The sequence below is a fragment of the Onychomys torridus genome, chromosome 11, assembly GCF_903995425.1.
Source record: "Onychomys torridus chromosome 11, mOncTor1.1, whole genome shotgun sequence".
In the NCBI taxonomy this organism is placed as follows: domain Eukaryota; kingdom Metazoa; phylum Chordata; class Mammalia; order Rodentia; family Cricetidae; genus Onychomys; species Onychomys torridus.
The window spans coordinates 58014639-58034952 of record NC_050453.1 but is presented as its reverse complement, the minus strand read 5'-3'; the positions used below and the strand labels follow the sequence as shown (position 1 = coordinate 58034952).

Sequence of the window (20314 nt, the reverse complement as noted above, 5' to 3'; positions counted from 1 at the left end):
CCTCCTCAGATGACTGGCTGGCCTCACAGGGTGACCAGGAAGACAGTCCTTAGGACAGCAGCCAGCCAGGGTTTCTCCTGGGCTTTGTTCCTTCCCTATCCTCAAAGCCCTCCTCTCCCACCCCTGTAATTGACATGCAGAAACAGCTACTTCCTCCTCCCAGCCTGCAGGGCTCTGCCTAGTCTCTCCTGCTACTTACTGCTCCTCTGCCCACAAATTCAGGATCTAATTATTACAGGCACCTGGGTAAGGCCAGAAGGCTCATGAAGGGACATAGTTCTTACCTGAAACTCAAGTGCAAGCCATGGTTGGGTGTCATTTTTACAGGCTGATTGGTGGTACCTATGATGTAGGGACTGTGGGAAGAAAGGGGGAAGGATTCACTTAGATCTGTCATAACAAGTACTGTCTCCATGTGCACACAATGGGAAGCTCATAGGTTGGCCCGGGCTGTGTTCTTCCCCCTCTTCCCGCTGTTGTAAATGGTCCTGAGCTCACCATTTGTGATACTTGCAGGTAAGGGCCCCATTAACCAGCTCACTGATGGAGCCTGCTTCACTCAGGTCATCCAATAGGATCACCAAGGGCACATCCCCAATTCCGGTTTCCCGGTCTATCTGGTTGGCCAGGTTGGAGAGGTACAGTTGCAGATCCTGGAATAAAAGAAGGCAGTGGGTCAGCACTCACGAATCCGCACCAGAGGAACCTTGGCAAGAAGACTTTTAGAGAAGCTTAGTTAATTTCGTATTTCCCTAAGGCCCTTGGTTCCTGTTGGATTACAGAAACAGATTACCACAGAATGACAGTAGTCCTAGAGACTCTCAAACATCCATCCATCCATCCATCCACCCATCCATCCACCCACCTACCTACCTTTTTAGTGAAGTGCTGGGGATTGAACCCAGGGTCTTGCACATGATAGGCAAGCACTCTGTCTCTGAGCTAAATCCCCAGCCCCCTTTTTGTTTTTTTTTCCTCTGGGTTTTTCGAGACAGGGTTTCTCTGCGTAGCTTTGCGCCTTTCCTGGATCTCACTCTGTAGCCCAGGCTGGCCTCGAACTCACAAAGATCTGCCTGCCTCTGCCTCCCGAGTGCTGGGATTACAGGCGTGCGCCACCAACGCCCAGGCCCAGCCCCTTTCAAGCAAACCCTTTTGAGCAGTGATCTTAAATCCCATCCCCTCAAAGGAAGGAGTATCTATTCTGAAACGGTGTTGTATTGATGTGATGCCACCACCTCCTCAGCTTGGGACAGCTAAGGCTGGTACCATTCCGAAGTTTTAGGGTACACTCAAGGTCCACCATTGGGGGGACGACATGTAATATTTAGTCCTGAACACTCGCCCCCTGTAACCCGTGGTCTGATGGTAATAATGAAAGACAAGGTAGTGGGAAGAAGGTAAAAGAGAATGGAAATGACAGACGGCGCCCGCGGAGTGTAGAGAAAAGGAGGCCGTGCTTCACTGTCGGACCACTAGGGGGCAGAGGAAAGAGGGAGAGGTGAGAGAAAAGGATGACGGAGGAACTTAGGGTGTAAGAGAAGCTAACAGTAGGCTATGGCTGGTGGCACAGCCTGCAATCCTAGTTACTTGGAAGACTGCGGCAGGAGGATTGCAAGTTCAGAACAGCCTGGGAAACTTAGGGAGACCCCTGTGTCAAAGGAAAAAGGAAAAAGAGCTTGAGGGTGTAGCTCGGTTGTAGAGAGCTTGCTTAGCATGCACGAGGCCTTATGCTCACCACCACACACACACACACACACACACACACACACACACACACACACACTCACCACCACACACACTCACTAGGGCAGGGAAGAGGATGGTGAGTGGACTGCTAGTTCAAGGCCAGCCTGGGCTACGTAGCAAGACCCTGCCTGGAGAGAAAGAAAGGAGATGACGAGAAAGGGGATATCAGGAAGAAGGAAGGGGTGGGAAGAACCCTGAGGAAGGGGATTAAGATTAAGGCAGAGCCGTGGAAAGGGAAAAGGATGAGGGGCAGGAAGGGGCGAGGAAAAGGCTTGGGGGAGGTCTCGGGAGGCAGCCACCTTGCAAGATTGCTGGTGCATGTTGAAAGTGCTGACGATGCCATCAGTGACCTCACGGCCGGAGCGCTCCACCAGATACTCAGCCAGCCGATTGGTCAGGTAGGTCTTGCCCGTGCCACTGGGGCCGGAGAGCACGAGGCGCCGGTGCTTCAGCAGGAGGCTTATGTAGTGCTGCATCATGGGCTTGGGGATGAGCGTCTCGAACACCAGGCTGTCGACACACTTCTCCTTCAGCCCTGCGCCCCACCCCAGAAAGAAGCAACGAGTCTTAGACAGCTCTGAGAATGGCAAGATACCTAAAGAGCCTTTCCTTCACCATCTAGGGGGCCACTGAAGAAAGTCAGAACCACCTGTCTTAAGAGTTCCAGAGGAATCGCCTCACCCCCAACTTTGAAAACCTGGATCTCAATTTTAGGGATACACTTTGACTTAGAGTGTGTAGAGAAGAAGCCTGAGTTTAGTAAAAACATTAGGCTGGGTCTTGTCTTTTTTATTTCCTCTTATCACTTAAGCACCTTCATGTTGGGGTTTCTCAATAATCTCTTGTTATATGAATGTCTGATGCAGGATTTAATGACCCTCTCCCTGCCTCCACGCCACACTACCTCCCGAAGAGGCAAAGACTGACCTTTGAGGGAGACGGATATGTTATTGACACCTCGGCGGCACGGCGGCATCTCAGGAGGCTCAGCATCCAACACTCGCTTCACGTGGCTGAGGCTGTAGCCATGTATAGACTCGGTGCTTAGCCCCAGGGTGGAGGCTGGGTCCATTTTAGAGATGTAGTCCTGGTGGAAGAGGTAGGAGACCAAGAAGATTGTGAGCATGCCGCAAAGATGTAACTACAGATGGAAAAGCCACAAGAAATCACACATACTATAGGCAATAAGAGGAGGTGTGGGAGGAACAGTGTTTGTGCATTTTCCTATCTTGCCCGCCCCTTCCCCAGTGAAGGGTCAAAGGTTCCCAGGATCCCAGCGCCTGGATGACCGACTGCCCCATGAAAAGATGAGCAACGCTTGTTGAGGGTGGGAATCACTTTACCTTGAACACTTGGAAAACAGCTTCATCCAGCATCTTCCAGTCCACCTTGCCACTGACCTTGCTGCATCCCAAGAGGAACTCTTGCTGCTTTAAGTCCTGTAAGGTTAAAGGTTGAGGGTCGGGACCTCAGTGAGGACGTCACTAGAAAGGGAGATCCCAGAAAGCCTCAGGAGTTAAGTTCTCGAGCTTTGGAAATATTCACAGCTCTGATTTTTTTTTTTTTTTCCATAAGTTTGACAATACAGCTCCTCTGTTTTATGTGACAGGCCCATAAGACCCCCTCCCCCCAAAAGAGGGGTGTGAAGGCAGGAGAATCGGAATTTTAGGTCATCTTCTGATATACAGCAAGTTCAAGGTCAGTTCAAGCTAAATGAGACCCGGTCCTCCTCCCCCCACCCCATGATAAAACCATTATGAGTTCAAATATTGTGAGTCTGAAGTGCATCCAGTGCACACTTAAGCCACGGGAGCACTTGCTGTTTACTCCCATGGCTGTGGGGCTGGCTGAGAGCTCTGGCTCACCGGCACCATCCAGGGTCTTGAGAGTGTTTCATACTGCATATTGCTAGCCCAGGGACAGACCAAAACTCAACGGAAGTACAGTGTCTACTAAACACACATTGCTTTTGCACCAGTGCGAATTTGGGGCCATCTTGATCATGCTGATTCCTACACTGGCCCTTCCTAAAGTCCCTTACCCCTTTGATGATGTGCTGGGGTGGCATCCGTACCACCACCCGAAGGGTCACTTCTTCCTTTGGACCACAGGTGCTGATGCCATCCATGGGTGATAGGTCTGTGAAGGTTGAAAAGGCCTAATTGGTTTTAAGGACTCAGCCTTACATCAAGCTTTGTGGTTACTTTGCTTTCCAAATAGTGGTTCCTTATTTATGACAAAGAAGAGATGGGAGCCTCCATGTGAAAAGGCACAGAGCTAAGAACCGCTGTGCTTACTAACAGTGCAACTTCTGGATTTCAACACCATTACCTCCTGGCCCAAGGATGCCGCGGCGCAGGTGGAGTGACGTAAACGAGCCCGTTCTTTCTACCCAAACAAGCTCTTCCCAAGCAGGTACCTGTATCTGTGAGACTGGGACTGAAGGGATGGCTGAGTGCAAGACCCAGGGAACGGCGAGGGGATGACAGAGCGGATGATCCAGGGACCTGCCCTGGAGTGGAGCCTGAGGAAGGGCCAGGAGCAACCTTCAGCCGGTCATTCTCGGCTTTCAGCAGGTCCACCTCCAACTGCGGGCAGAAGAGACAGGGCAGGTGGCAGGGAGGCGTGGATGTCAGACCCTGCTCTCCCCTCCTGCAGCTCTGCCCAGACACTGACCTGCATGTTGTGCATGGTCTCCCGAAGCTGGTCTAGCTGGTGGGCAGAGTTTAGGGCCTCCAACCGGATATCTGTGAGCTTCATTTCTTTCTCCCATAGTTCAGAGCGGAGCTCCGATACCTCCTTCTTCTCCGGCTCCTCCTCCTCATTGGCTTGGAACAGTCTAGTGTGGGGGACTGAATGAGCAGGAGCCCTGTAAGGAAGCAAGAGTCAGCCTGGATCCCAGAGAAGTACTGGGTTGCAGGGGATATTGACATGTTTGGCCTATAGTCCTGTTTCTTTCTGCTTATATAGGCACCCAATTGGTGCGTCAGGGAAGGGTCCCTCTGTGGGTCTCACATGCCCAGGCAAAGGCCAGTAGTATGGTGGCATTTGTCAGGGTCTGTGGCCTTACTGCCAACTCGAACCAGCGGTTTAGCAGGGTGGCTGGTGGACAGAGTACTTACTCGGTGACCTCAGTGCCCACAGAGGATGAATTGGAGAACTTGATGGAGGGGGATGCACTCTCCGTGGAGCCATGCTGTAGTTTGGGGGATGACGGGGCTGACGAATCGGGTGTGGCAATCTCCTCAATATCAGAGTATGAGGAGGCCGACTTGGGACCCTTTTTAATGCTGAAGGCTTTGTTGAAGGAACTTCGAAGCTGGAAGAGAGCAGATTCCGGGGAGAGAGACGTCAGGCTCTGCACTGGACAGGAGAGGATGGCTTTAGGGCCAGGTCAGGGGCGTGGAGGCAGAGGATTTACTTGTAATTACACCCACTCTGTGAGATATCAGAGATGGAGAGAGGAGTTATCTAGAAGTCAGTACTGATCGAAAGGGGAGGATCATTTGGTTTGCTGCCGTTACAGGCCAGGGGAACTTAATGAATACAAGGAGGAATTCATTTATGAATCCATGTGCCCCTCAAGACAGAAAAAACTCCCCAGATGTCACATGGTACATTTCTCAGTTCAGTTTCACTTCCTTTGTTATTATTCTAGAACCTCACTTTCTGTGGGTCTTAGGATGCCACTTCTGACTTGGGCTCATTATAAGAGAATCTGTTAATCTCTTCACAAATTAATCAGAAACTGACAATGTAGTCCTGTGAAGATGGAAAGAAGGAAGTGATATGAAGTTTCATTTTGTATTTCTTGTTCTCAGCACATGGCATAGTGGTTAAAACAACCAAACGTAAGACCTCTTTCCTCCTTTTTTAAGGACAGGGTCTCATGTAGGCCAGGCTAGCCTTGAACTCAGTAGGTAGCAGTGGGTGATCTTGAACTCTGGATCCTCTTGCCTCTACCTCCCAAGTGCTGGGATCATAGGTGTTTACCCCGTGCTCACCCACCCTTTCAGCACTGTTTACTATGCCAAGTGTCCTGGAGTAAGAGCTAATACCTAGCCATTCTTTGGCTACTTGGGGCTCATAATCTGACCATAGCTTGTTTGATTCTGGTGGTGATGAGCTTTGGGGTTAGGGATGTGAGCTAGATATGCAAGCCAAGGACCTGACCCACACCCATTCACATGCCTCCATACAGCATGCACACACGCGCGCGCGCACACACAGGGACACAGACATGGGATGGCAGCAAAAGACAGAGAGTAAAGGAGAGGTCAAAGGCTGTAGGGGACAAAGGCAAGCCAGACATTTGGAACAGTAAGTCATGTGGTGAGGGTGGGGTGCCACTGAGTATCTCCTTTCAAGTTGTCTTTCTTAGAACATGTCTGAAGTCTCCTGGGAGCTTATGGAGCTAGTCCATGGTGTGTGTGGAACTTCTAGGTAAGACGTGAGGCCCAAGCTGACTGGGGGAGATGGGTGAGAGTTTGTGTGCAGGTGGTTAGGATGCATTAACATGGAGCAACCAGGGCTTGAAAGTACCATAAAGATGTACCACGAACTTCTAAAGGTCTTGTAATAAAAAACCCGGAGTCAGATATTGGGGTGAAAGCTGAAAGATCAAAGAAGCAGAATACGCCACAGCCACCACCTCTTACCTCACCCACTCCTCAGCCCGAAAAGCCTTCAGTTCCTGTCTCCTCACGCCTTATATACCTTTCTCCACCCAGCCATCACTTCCTGGGATTAAAGGCGTGTGCACTACCCAGTACTGGGATTAAAGGTGTATGCCACCACTGCCTGGCTCTGTTTTCTCTCCTAGACTGAGTCAGTCTCATGTAGTCCAGGGTGGCTTTGAACTCATAGAGATCCAGATGGATCTCTGCCTCCCGAGTGCTAGGATTAAAGGTGTGTGCCACCGTTGCCTGGCCTCTAGGTTTAATCTAGTGGCTTGTTCTGTCCTCTGATCTTCAGGCAAATTTTATTAGGGTACACAACATATCACCACATTTCTCCCTTTGTCTAAAATAATAAACTTCTATTTTTATATAAATAAAATTTAATATAGATTAAATGAATATATAAAAGTAAAATTTAATATAGATTAAATGAATATATACAATTTAATATATATTAAAATAAAATTTTTATATAGATTAAACATAAAGGCCAAGCAGTGGTAGCACACACCTTTAATCCTAGTACTCAGGAGGCAGAGATCCTTCTGGATCTCTCAGTTCAAAGCCACCCTGGACTACATGAGACTGACTCAGTCTAGGAGAGAAAACAGAGCCAGGCAGTGGTGGCACACACCTGTAATCCCAGTACTTGGGAAGCACACACGCCTTTAATCTCAGGAAGTGATGGCTGGGTGGAGAAAGGTATATAAGGCGTGAGGAGACAGGAACTGAAGGCTTTTCAGCAGAAGCATCCCTTTCAGCTAGAGGCTTTTTTAGCTGGAGCCTTTTGGGTGAAGATGCAGAGGATTTCAGTCAGAGGATTCGTGGAATTGATGAGGTGAGACGTGGCAATGGCTTGTTCCTTTATCTCTGATCTTTCAGCATTTACCCCAATATCTGGTTCTGGGTTTTTTATTTAAAGACCATTTAACATTGGAGTTACATCAAGCTTCATCTGTGGACAGTGGTTAAGAGTTGAGAGTGGAAACGTCAGAGCTGACTGACTAACTGTTGACACTGTTATCTTTTTTTGGTTTTTCGAGACAGGGCTTGTCTGTGTAGCTTTGCGCCTTTCCTGGAACTCACTTTGTAGACCAAGCTGGCCTCGAACTCACAGAGATCCACCTGCCTCTGCCTCCTGAGTGCTGGGACTAAAGGTGTGCGCCACCACCGCCCGGCTGACACTGTGTATCTTAAGGCAGGCTTCCTGATTTTCTATCCTGTGGCGTTTTCTCAACACTACTCTCTCCCAGGAGTCAGTCTGTCTCTTGTCTGTGTCTCCTTCCTTCTCTTGAGAGGGATCCTGTGACCACAGTCTTCCTACAGCAAGAGCCCTCTGCAGTCACTACACTTCTGTGACAGTCACGCTCTATATCAACTTCAGTATCCTGACAGCCAGGGCTGCAGGGAGACTTCCTACAGAGCAACACCTGTGGGCATCTGGACACCTAGAAAGATCTGCACGGTTCAACCAAATGTATCCAGCAAAGGATTCTCTGCTCGGGAGGGCGTGTCTTAGAACTTTCCCAACGCACATACGCTAAGTAGGAAATGCAGCACCCTTCAGAGGTTTCTGATGATATTATCAGTTTTTAAGGACCATCCCAGCGGCCTGGTGATCTGTACAACACTCTTTGGGAAAGGCTACCCTGAAGATCCAGATTTAGATGACCAACTGGCCTCTCCATCTGCGTGTACCTGTCCACCGTGTGTGTGTGTGTGTGTGTGTGTGTGTGTGTGTGTATGTGTGTGTGTGTGTGTGTGTGTGTGTGTCAGAGGACAGCTGTGCAGAGTCAGTTCTCTCCTTCCACCTTGGTGTGGGTTCCAGGGTCAACTCAGGCCTGCCTGGAATTCACTATGTAGGCCAGGCTGCCATTGATGTCACGGCATTCCTCCTGTCTCAATCTCCCTAGTGTTGGGGTTTAGGCATCACACCATCAGGCTGGAGGCTTCTAACTGACTGGGGCAGTGAGCTCAGCTCTCCCATCCTCCACATCCTGGTACAATGTTGGGAACAGTTAGAGTTGGGGGGCACATAACTGTTTTGGAATAGAAATTCTAGGCCACATCCAGTTTGCCTTGGACAATACTCTAGTCCCCGAGATGTCCTTGGAAGCTCCACGGCCTTTGGGGTGACAAGTATTCCCTACCTGGATGAAATAAATCCCTCACATGTCTGTGGTTCACACTATTTTAAAGCTATTTTTTCAGATAAGCCTGAAATGGACAGGCCTCTAGAAACTTGATCCAGATAACTTCCATTGATTCTCTTCCATTTTAGCATTCTATGGTGAGTAGAATAGGGGAAGAAGAAGAAAAAGCTCATTTTTTCTGGATAACAGGAGCTCAGTGGGTCTGCTTTTTATAACAGGCCAATCTTGGAACAGGGGAAGATGGCAGGCAATAGATTTGGATTATGTTAGGATTTCCCGTTTGACCCCTAAGCAGACCACTCCTCTGTCCTCATGAGGGACGGTGTGGATGGACCATGCAGTGGAGTGAGTTAGGAACCAGGGGCAGTTGGGGTTATGAGTGACTTTTTTTTTTTTTTTTAAGAGAGGGTACTTGCTCTGGAAATAGGGAGAGTGTGCAAAGGGAGAGAGAAAGTACAGGGAGAGGAACTGAGTCTCTTACCTCATAAACCTGGAAAAAAATAGGGATTGGAAGTCAGCATTTTGAAGGAAATAAAAGGGAAAAAAAATGAAAAGAAAGCAGCAGCAGCACTAATCATGCATTTCACACAGCTGTTTTTCACACAGCTGTTTCACACAGCGAGGGCCGCCTGTCTGCCCTGGTGTGGCCAGCCTTCCTCAGCAGGGCACAGGGACAAAACGGCTCACGCTCCCTTTCAGTCAGTCAGACAGTACCCTACACCTGCCTAAAGACTTTAGAAAGCTCATCTAGGGTCAGTTTAGAGCTGGGGTGCGGGGGTGCGGGGCGGGGGGGACAACACACATAACAAACCCACCTCAGGACCAGCCAGAGGCACCTCTCCCAAACTTAAGGCAATGGCCCCCAGGAGCGTCTAGAATTAGCCACTTGGCTTGTAAATTCTCCCCACATTGAGAGAGTCGGGAGGGACTGATCATGTCATTTTTTTTTCCCCTGAATATTTTCTCAGCTCCTTCGGTGGCCAAATACATTTGACCTCCTCAGTAGGCAGAGCCCCAGGAAGGCAGACATGGATAAGGACTGCAGAGTGCTGGTGGTGGGGTAGACAATGGATGGAGGAATGGGGACCTGGCAGACTTGTTCCCAGCAGAGGTCACACCGACACCTGACTAGAAGGGACCAGCTCTTGGTGGTCCTGAAAGGATCAGTTCCCTGCACTGGGGTAAATGTAACCCGCCACAGGTCGGCTCTCAAAGCTTCACCTACCCAGCTCTTCTTCTTCTTCTTCTTGGCGTCAGCGTCCTTACTGCTGCCAATGCTGGAATGGCTGGTGATGCTGTTGAGGCTGGAGATGCTATCTGAAGAATTCTGTCTCTTGATCCGGAGTTCTATTGGCCAGTACAAGTGGAAAGAACACAGAGGTAGATTCAGAGAAGACTCCAGGCTTAACGAGTCTAGCTGCAGCCGGCAAAAGGGAGGGGCTACCCACCAGCTTCTAGGTACCTAACTACTGATTTGGTGGGTTACTCATCAATGAACACAGATAAGAGGTAGAGCCATGCTTCAGCAGAGAAGAAAATGCCAAGGTGAAAAAAGAAGCAATTCCGAGTCTCAGGAAGCTCCTCCCAGCCTAAGTTGAGCGTGGTGGTGCCCAGCATTTGGGAGGCTAGAGGACTGTGAGTTCTGTGCTGGCCTGGGTTACACAGCAAGACTCTGTCCAAAACCAAAATAAAACAAAAAGCAAAACCACCACAACAACAGCAAAGAATCCCCAGTTTAGTACCATAGAAGGGTTTAGTACTGAACTCAGATCGACTACATGTGAAAAGGACTTGAAGCTGGCACTGAAACTTTCATGCAGATACAACCAGTGTGTGTGTGTGTGTGTGTGTGTGTGTGTGTGTGTGTGTGTGTGTGTGTGTATGTCTGTGTGTTTAAGCAAAGTCTCACTATGTATACCAGGTTGGTCTTGAACTTGAGACAGTCCTCCTGTCTTTCCTGTCTTGCCTCCCAAGTGCCGGGATTACATGTATGAGCCACCATACCTGTTTTTGTTGTTTGTTTTGCTTTATTTTTTGAGACAGGGTCTCATTCTGTAGCACAGGTTGACCCATAACTGACTCTGTAGCCCAGGCTGGCTCTAAACTTGTGGCGGTCCTCTTGCCCCATGCCCTGTTGTACTTTTATGATCCTCCAGCAACACTTGGCTGCCTTTTGGCTCAAGGTCAAGTATAAGCAGCCTTGTGCCTTGCATTTAACCTGAATGAGCTCCGGTTTGTCATCTGATAGGCAGGAGACTTCAATTCTCTGGGCCCTGTAACAGCAAGAAAAATGAACCACTCTTCCTTAAAAAAGTGGGAAAGGAATACAGGTCAACAGAGGAGACGTTTAAGTACTGAAAGAGCCGAGATAGTTCAGATAGGAACACTGAGAAAAACATTGGGAGCTGAAGAAAGGTAGATGCAGATGCCCTGGGTTTAAGCACCTCCCACTAAAAATGAAAAAAAAAAAAAAAAAAAAAAAAGCAACAAGAGTTTGACATAAGGAGCTTTCAATAGCTGCAAGTCCACCTATTAAATTAGGAATTACGTCCAAGATACTTTCAATAACAAGAAGGGCTAGGGATATGGCTTGGTGGTAGAGAGCTTGCCTACTATTCATGAGGTGCTGGGTTCAACCCCCAGGACTGTGGAAGGGGCAGAGTGCAAAAGATATGTCTGTAGCATCATCAATCTGTAGCAGTTAGGAAATATTTCATGAATCTTGAGTTTTGTGCCATGCACACGTATTGGCTAGTTATAAATAAAACACACCTGGGCACTGCTGGTTAAGTACTCATTCTAGTGAAGCTACAGGAAATCCTCCTTAGGAAGCTGCTTCTTGATCACCATGAACTAAGGTTATGTGAACATTCACAGCAGAATGCCATAATGTATTCATTTAGAAAATGTATTATCTCAAGGGCAAAGCTCACTTGGGAAGTCGGAAATAGCTGAATATCCGAGATATACCACCTGTGATAATGGATCAAATTATTTTCTCTGTCTTATTCTCCGCATTATAAAATGTGCTTCGTTAGGCTGTTATCTGGAATATGTGAATATACATAAAATGCTTAGAAAAGTGTTTACCATACGGCAGAATTATTTATAGGCGGAATATCACACATAAGAGGAAATGATAGAAGATGGGGCTAACAAGAAAGGCACATTTTAGAGCAAGAGAAGGCTGGTATGCAACTCTGGTTTGTTTTTAATGTGCATTAGTGTTTTGCCATGGGTGTCGGGTCCCCTGGAACTGGAGTTACAGACAGTTGTGAGCTGCCATGTGGGTGCTGGGAATGGAACCCGGGTCCTCTAGAAGAGCAGTCCTCTTAACCGCCAAGCCATCTCTCCAGCCCTGGTGTACAACTCTAAAGGACTGGGGACACATTTTTCCTCTTTTAACCTGCTCTTCTGAAATGTCTCAGACATGAGGGGAAACTTGCAGCATGGTAACATAACACTCGGCCGCCCTCGGCTAATTCAGCCATTGTTAACTTTATTGTATCTGTTCCCTCCCCGCTTTCTCACCCAATCTGAAAATAAGTTGCAGATGACATTTTACAGCTAAATGCCTGAAGATGTATCTCCTGTGAATATGGATGTTTGCTCACAATAGCATTATCAGACCGAAGAAAGTGATTCATAATTCCTTTTATCTAATAACCAGCTCATATTTAAATTGGAATGCTTTCTGATCTGAACTGACAATGCAGTTATTGTGGGGGCGGTGGGAAGGAGGGACTGGAGCACTCAGAGCCAGCTAGGGAATTACTGCAGTCATCCAGGAGAAGAAGAGTGGAGTACCTGGGCCGGGGCAGTAACAACACAGAGGGGCAGTATCATTGGGATTGCATAGGCGCCAGAGTGAACTCCCTCCAAGGGCCAATCAGTGAGGAGGAAAACAGGAGTGTTAGATTCACGGCCTGGTGCCTAGGCTGATAGTACCTGAGCCAGGAGAACCTGCAGACGGGAAAGGGGTGTGTTGTGTATTTATACAAGGGTGGAGCAGAGGGGTTGCTGCAAGTTTGAGGCTAGTTTGGTCTACATAGGGAGTTTGAGGCCAACTAGCTACACAGCAGGACCTTGTTAAAAAAACAAACACAGAGATACTCGCATGTCCATGCTTACTGCTGCACTAGTCCCAACAGCCAGGCAACGGAACCAGTCTAGCTGTCCATCAACAGATGAATGAGTAAAAGAAATGCGGTACATATACACATACACAATGGAATTTTATGCAGACATAAGGAAAAAATGGAAGTTTGACATTTACAGAAAAAAATCGATGTAACCAGAAATAATGTTAAGCAGACTCAGAAGACAAATATATTTACTTTCATACATAGAATCTAGATTTAATTGTGTGCGTGTGTGTTTAGGTCACAAAACTAGAAATGGACCATAACCAAAATAATCTTGAAGAGGACCAAAGTTGGAGGGATCACCCTGTCATATTTACAAACTAACTGCACAAAGAAGTAATTAAGGAAGTATGGTGCTGGCTAAGGATAGACACAGAACACAGTATTAGAACAGAGTCCTGAAATAAAGCCATACATTAACTTACTTTCGTCAACCGACAAGGACTAATTTCTGACGTAATTCAGTGGAGAAAATCTTCATTAAATGGTACCGGTACAACTGGCTATCCAGATGTGAAGAATACAACTGGGCCTCTATCTCATATCGTGTGTATATATATGCGTCGACTATATATAATCTCGTAAAAATGAAGCTGACTATGGAACACTTGCCTGTAATCCCAACAGCTGGGAGGTGGAGGCAGGAGGATCATGAGTTCAAGGTTATCCTGGCTACATAGTGAATATGTGAGGCCAGTTTAGGCTATAGGAAACCCTGTCTCTAAAAAAAAAAACAAAAAAACAAAAACAAAAAAAACTAACCAAACAAAAAAAGCAAAAAATCTATTAAAAATGGAACAGAGACCTAATGTAACATCTAAACTAGAGGCTGGAGAGATAGCTCAGTGGTTAAGAGCATTGTTCTTGCAGAGGACTGAGATCAATTCCCAGCATCCTCACAGTGACTCACAACCAAAACTCCAATTCCAGAGGATCCAATGCCTCTTCTGACCTCCTCAGGTACTAGACATACACACTCAGCGCCAGACGTACATGCCATGTGAGTAAAACCTCATACATATAAATAAATGAATCTAAAAATAAAACTTCACGAAAGATCTAAAACTATTTCAGAAGGAAACATGAAAGTAACTATAACCTCTGATTAAGGAATATGTGTGTGTGTGTGTGTGTGTGTGTGTGTGTGTGTGTGTGTGTGTGTTGGGGACAGAATTCAGAGCTTTGTAGATGTTGGTTAAGTGCTCTATTACCAAGCTGCATCCCTGCCTCATAGGCACCCACCTTCACCGTCTGCAGCAAAGCATGATTGATGGCTGAATACCAAGGCTAACTTGCCACAGAGCCCCAGTGGACCTCGACAGTTTCTAGCTATGCCATCTGAATTGCAGGTTGAATCCTTGGAGTGGCAAAGTGATGACCAGGTAACATCATGTACATGTGTGTAAACTAACCACACATTTGTGTGATTTTGAAACTGCCTTTTCTTAAGATTTTTTTTTTTTTTGCCAACCTTGGAAAGAAAGTAGCTCACTTTCTCTCATTTGTGCCTGGATTGTATATGGATGCACAGAAGCACATACATATGTATATGACATCACAGAAGCACATGTGTAGGTATGTGACATGATGGTATAACCTAGACTGTCTGGGAGACAAAGAGGAGGAGCAGAAGGGTGAGGGGTTGAAAGGAGTGGATAGAGGGAAATATATTCAGCATATGATATGTACTTGCACAAAAACTTAAAAAATAAGTACAAATTTAAAAACAAACAAAAACGAGTGATTTCTAGCTGTGCCCAGTGGCACACACCTATAATCCCAGCACTTGGGAGATGGGGGCAGCAAAGGCTCCATGGTGAGGCCCTGCTGAGCCTCCTCTGACTCTCCTCTCCTAAAGGCCGAGGACAGGGCAGTAGGCCTGTGGAGATCACAGGTTTCCTCTACTTGCCCTGCTCCTCAGGGGTTATGAGGTCACGCTCCCGGCCCTCCTCACTGGACAATCCAGATATCACACTGCAGAGTACCTAAGGGCCCTCAGCTTCTAGAAACTGGGTATGAAAGTTGGCGTGTCATGGGCCCCGTTATGATGTCCTTTCCTGTTCTTTTTCAGGTCTGTTCACTCTGTGGCTAATATCCCTACCTTTGGGTGTGGCTTCTGAGGCATTCAGGGCTCCCTGGATGACGGCCTGGGCCTCAGAATTCTTTTTCTTCAGGAAAGTCTATAGTTTCTCGCAAATCCAGCAGCTCAGTGTCCTAGGAGAAACGATGGTCATACCGTTGTTTGCATGGCAGGATACTTAGAGTGAACCGGGCATGGGATGCTACTGCCCGGGGAGAAAAGGCCAGGGATCTGGGAGTGATGGGCATGGGATCCTGTATCGACAGGCAGGCTGAGAAAATGGCGCTGATGGGGGAGTGGATGAGGTGGCCCTGGCTAGCAGGTTTAGAACTCACCGCCCTGGGCCGCTCACCTTCTCCTCAGCTGTCTCTGCCAGGTGTCGCAAGCGGGAGGTCATATTCACCAGGCTCTGCTCAAAAGCAGCCACCAGGTTAGCCTGATACAAACACACAGAGAAGAACTTAAGGGCCATGCAGCTGCAGGAGAGGAAATGGCTGTAAGGGATTAGTTTAACAGAGGTCCTGTGTCTCAGAGCTGAGCGACGCAAACAGAACTCGGCGGTTTTAAAGAATTGATCTCCCTGAGCAGACAAGGTTGGAATCAAATAGGTTTTTTTGGAGAGAACCAGCTTCTCCAATGACAGTGTGGAGGGTAGGGCAGGCTTTCGGAGCTTCTCAGGAACTTGAGATCTGGTTTCTACCACCTACCAGAGGTGGTAAAGTCCTGCTCCGTCTTATGTTACGGTAGGAAGGTTTGATGGGAGAGCAGCAGCCTCTGGAATCAGTCTTCACTGTTTTTAACTCCACCATGGAGGGCCGGATCTCCTGGTACCAAATGACCTTCCGGTAAATCTGTTCGGTTTAGCTTTTCTGCCTCTGCACCTGGCCGACTCCCTATTCTTGTCTCCTCCAGGCTCTGGAGATTGCCTTATTCCTGGCAGGGCTGGAGGGAACCCAGAAGCTGTGCAAACCACTTCAGGGGCACTCCTCACTTTGGCCACTAGGTGTCAGGTCGACATTGGAAACTGTAGGCTCCTCTTGAAGTGCACAGATCCGGCTTTCTGGTAGGGAGGCTGGGGAAAGGTACCTAGCAGTTTGATCTCCAGCTAGCCAACAGGCAGTAAAGGGTATAGGAAAAGTGAAGGGACAGGTACAGGAGCAGAAAAGGGGCCACTCAAGGATGGGCAGTCTCCAGTGAGAGCACCGGAATAACGGTGAGTCTAGCAAGAGGCAGAGGCTTTGGGCAGGTCCCTGTGACGTCCGCAACACACCCACTGCCTCCTATTAGTTCATAATGTGATTTGTCGGCTCTGACCACCAAGCCAAATTTCGCCAGTGCCCTTGGAGCCTACAAGGCTGGAGGCAGTATCTTCCATGTTTCCTGTAAATCTGTTGAGGCCTGGGCTCCCTAGTAGACATATATCATGAGCTAAGCATCTTTCTTTCATAGTCTGCCTTTTTTCTTTTTTTTTTTTTTTAATTTGAGAGATTTCACTAAGTTATTCAGGCTGGCCTTGAATTCACTCATTCAAATGGGCCTTGAACTTACAATCCTCTTGCTGTAGCCTCTCAAGCATTTTGGGATTTCCAGCTTGCCTTGTCAGGCCCAACTCTCACCTTCAATCATTTAAAATTTTTTTAAAAATGTTATTTGTAAGTGGGTGCTTTGCCTTCATGTATATCTGGCACCATGTAGGCCAGAAGAGGTTGCTGGGAATCGAACCCAGGTCCTCTGGAAGAGCAGCCAGTGCTCTTAACCACTGAGCCATCACCACCCCAGCCCCTACCTTCTGTCTTCTTAATCTCAGCTCCTCTTGTTTACTTCTAACTACACCATGATATGCTGTCACCAAGCAGCTTATGGTCCTGAGAATCTTCTCAAGAGCCTGGAGAGCCCCTGGCCTCCTCATACATTTCTGCATGGATTCACCTCATCCGGGGAACTGGGTTTTCCTCCTTCTTCTCTTCTGCCTTTCTTTCCCTACACTGAACCTTACTCTAATCCCAACTTCAGATTAGGGTGCCTGTGGGATATTAGGCCAAGCGATCCTTCTGCAGAGTTTAGCATCAGAGGCAATGCAGTAGTGACCTGCGTCTCTTCCCGGCCAGGATGTATCATCTTCAGCAGCTTGGAGGTCCCATTCGACATAGCGTCAGTTTGGTTCAACATCAGGAATCCTGAGGAGAGCTCTGGAACCTGGCATCACCTCTCCGGCTTGAGGGAAGGGCTCTGACCCTCAGCAAAAATCTACCTCTAGATTGAGAACTCACCAGATCTGGGTGTTCAGTTTGGTCTCTCTTAGCCTAATGGAACTCCCTGTTCTAAGAAAATGCACCCTCTAAATTCATTTTCTGGAACTAGCCCAGCCTTGACAGCACTATGGCTGACAGACTGCAGTGTAAATAATGATGTTCTCCGCCTCCCTGGCGCCTCTCCCCTTCAACATCTCCCAGACATGAATTTCCTAGGGTGTGCAGGCCATGACCTAGGCCACTGGCCCTGACGGGTGTGGTATAGGACGGTTCTTGTTTCTCTTATAATTCTTTTGGTCCCAGAGAGTTTGAAGCTTGATCTGAGCTTCAAACAAATCAGTCAGGACAGGACTTATGAACTGAGGATTTGGGAAAAAGAATAAAGACAATAACCAATGTGGTAAGGGAGCTGTTTCTAAAATGTGCTGGAAACATGCAAAATCTTGGTGGATATACTACCTGATTCCAAGGGCTAGGCCTTAGGTCTGGCAGCTGAGGTCCCCAGAGAGGAAGGGAAGAGAGATGGGCAGAAAGTGCTGTGGAAATTGCAGGCATGTTTTTTGTTTGTTTGTGTGTGTGTGCACGTGCAAACACTTGGAAAGCTCCTGGAGACCCAGCTTAGCTGTTGTTTACAATTTTGGGAGAAAATGGCTCTTATGTTCTCTGCTTGCAGTGTGGTCACAGGGGAGGAACTACCACTGTGGAGGTAGATGAGGCAACTCCATTTCTCCCCGTGTCTCAGAACAGAAAAACTAAGGTCAGGTCTGGAGGAAGGTAGTCATTCTAAATGGATATATGGAGGGTGGGTTAAATGCAGAAATGAAGACTGTTGGGTCCAAAGCTAAAGCTCAGATCGATTCTGCCAGCTGCCCGAGGCAGAGCCAACTGGGAACCACATAGGCAGCTGGAATGGGCGTTCGGCTTTGAATTGGTCGCAGAGTCATCAGACAGAATTCTACTAACCAGGTCTGGTCCTGCTCAGTTATGTGGCATTGATGAAGAGATAAACACACCCTGGGGCAGTGGAAAAGCATCCAGTAATTAAAAGGCATTGCTATTTGTGTCCATGTCCAATGGCAAGGTTGTTTCTGCCCCTCTGCAGAACCACTGGTCTCTGCTTTCTTTAGGAAGGTCAAAGGTTACAAGATACCAACTCATCCATACCAAGTATTGAAGGTGGGGAAAATGGTTCTTACTGAAGGCTCAGAACAAGTGAAGGACAGTCCCCAAATCTTCTTTCTGTTGTAGAGCCGTGAACAGAACCTGCTCCCTAGAGGTCTAAAGCCGGGGCAGGCTCCGTCAGCTCACTTTCCCACATCGCCTGTGTTAACCAGAGCTAGGCCTTACCCTGCTTTCAGGTACTCACATTGGCAGAAAGCTGCGATGTCAGGGTGGCCACTTTTTCCTGGGAGGATTCCAGTTCCCTACGAAGCTTCCGAATTTGCTGTGGGAAGAAGAGAAAGGCAAGCTACCGATGGTGGAAGAAGTGGAGGGGCTGGAAGGAAAATGGAGTGTGCGGTGGTGTTAACAAGCGGAGACAAAGGCTTTGTACCCTACCTCAGATTGCATCCTCTCCTCAGCCTGAAGAAGTGGGCACAGAAGGAGAGAAAGAGAGAAAAAAGCAGCTGGTTACTTTGGAGGTGCAGAGGCCAGGCCCAAGTGTCAGGGCGGAGAGAGAGGAAGAAGCGTGATGGAGAGATGCAGAGAGAGGCGTCCCCTGTCTCTTGGCCCTGGCTCCTCACAGGACTGGCTCGGAGCTACACTCGGGTTTAAATAATAGGCTTCTCTCTGGTGCTTCTCTTTAGCCAAGCTTGTTATTGCCAAAGAGGCGAGAGGATGAGTCTAGGTGGTCCGAAAACCAACCTTGATTGTTAGCAACATGATGGAGTAAAGAATTGGGGTCAAAAGAAGCCTAAGAGTTAAAGGATATCGAAGAGCCAGGCGCTCTGGGTGGTTCCCCACAGTAGACATCAAATCTGCACAGTACTGGGTCTCTCGTCTGGGGAACCTACTCATCTCAGGTGCTAGAAACACTCCCCACTTCCCGTGGCAGGGAAAGAGTGCTGTCACAAGGGGGTCCTCATCTTTCAAAGGAGGGGGTAAAATGGAACACCAGAGTTGCTTGGGAGTTGGCGGCCAGAAAGAACAGAGAGGACCCACGGCGCTCCTCTGAGTGCTCCAAGTGCCAGGTGCTTCCCCCGACACCCACTCCCAGGCCCATAAGGTAGAACGCAGAGACAGTAAGTTCCCCATCCCCATCCAGTTACCCAACCAAAGGTCTGAGGGGATGGGGAATGGTAGGGGAGGGGGCACGAGGGGAAGGGACATTAATGGTCTTACTGAGGAGTAGGTGGAAGAGGCACTGGAGGCCAGAGACAGCACCGAGCCATGAACTGAAAGAGAAGGAGAGCACAGACGGTTAGCAGAAGGCTCCAGGGTCCAGAAGTTCCTGGGAGGAGCCCCAAGGTGAGTTTGGACTGATTCTGGAGGGCATCTGGAGCAAACGGAAAGAACCACACAGGGCACCCCGTTCATATCCCAGCAGCCCATAGCAGGCACGTATCCAAGGACATGGTCCTGAATAGAGACAGCCTCCCCTTTCATCAATAGGCTCTGACAGCCTGGGCCTGGTGGTCCCTTGCTCAGCCTGACTGAGGAGCATAGGGGTCCAGAGAGAGGGAAAGGAGATTTTCATGGGTGGTCAGCATCTGCTCGGCTTAGCCAAGAAAGCACTTGAAGTTGCAGAAAGCGGGGAGTTTCTTGTCAGAGCTGCTCAGGACCGATACCCCGATTCCATCTGTGCCTCCTCTTCTTACCCTTGCAGCGCTAGCTTATGAGCCTGGGGACCACTCAGGTAGAAAAAAAAATGAAGTGGGGAATACTGTGATCATTCAACAGAACCCACTGCAAGAACTAACCAAGCTAACACACTTCTATGAGGGATGCATCCTGGGAATAACAATGGAGGTCTCGTGAACCCCACGGCCTGGTCTTCTATTAACACCCCAGATTACCATCAACAATCAGACGGCCAGCCTGGGAGCTAGTCTTTGGAGCCTTCTAGAAAGAGGACTGAGATGCCTACTTGTTTGGATGGATTTAAGAGCTACCATTTGGTCCCCGTATCTCTTCTGAGAGACCGTGGGGAAGAAAGACTACACACAGAATGAGGAGGACAGAGACTCTAGTTCTCCGAGCACTGAGGAGTCCCACGTAACCCTTCCCAATCTCGATTTCCCTTCCCTGGGCCCCAATGGTA

At 48.3% G+C, this 20314-nt stretch overlaps 1 protein-coding gene across 1 annotated transcript in view; it reads right to left on the bottom strand.

Moving 5' to 3' along the window:
* Nucleotides 1-20314, bottom strand: part of Nav1 (neuron navigator 1) — a 259488-nt gene that overhangs the window by 13869 nt on the left and 225305 nt on the right. The window contains 17 exon segments of the mRNA XM_036202429.1: nucleotides 285-356; nucleotides 499-653; nucleotides 2046-2281; nucleotides 2674-2833; nucleotides 3090-3185; nucleotides 3788-3885; nucleotides 4166-4334; nucleotides 4423-4615; nucleotides 4869-5065; nucleotides 9060-9068; nucleotides 9804-9925; nucleotides 14825-14900; nucleotides 14902-14937; nucleotides 15156-15239; nucleotides 18422-18499; nucleotides 18613-18636; nucleotides 19396-19448. Of these exon segments, the coding sequence (XP_036058322.1) occupies nucleotides 285-356; nucleotides 499-653; nucleotides 2046-2281; nucleotides 2674-2833; nucleotides 3090-3185; nucleotides 3788-3885; nucleotides 4166-4334; nucleotides 4423-4615; nucleotides 4869-5065; nucleotides 9060-9068; nucleotides 9804-9925; nucleotides 14825-14900; nucleotides 14902-14937; nucleotides 15156-15239; nucleotides 18422-18499; nucleotides 18613-18636; nucleotides 19396-19448 (1858 nt within the window).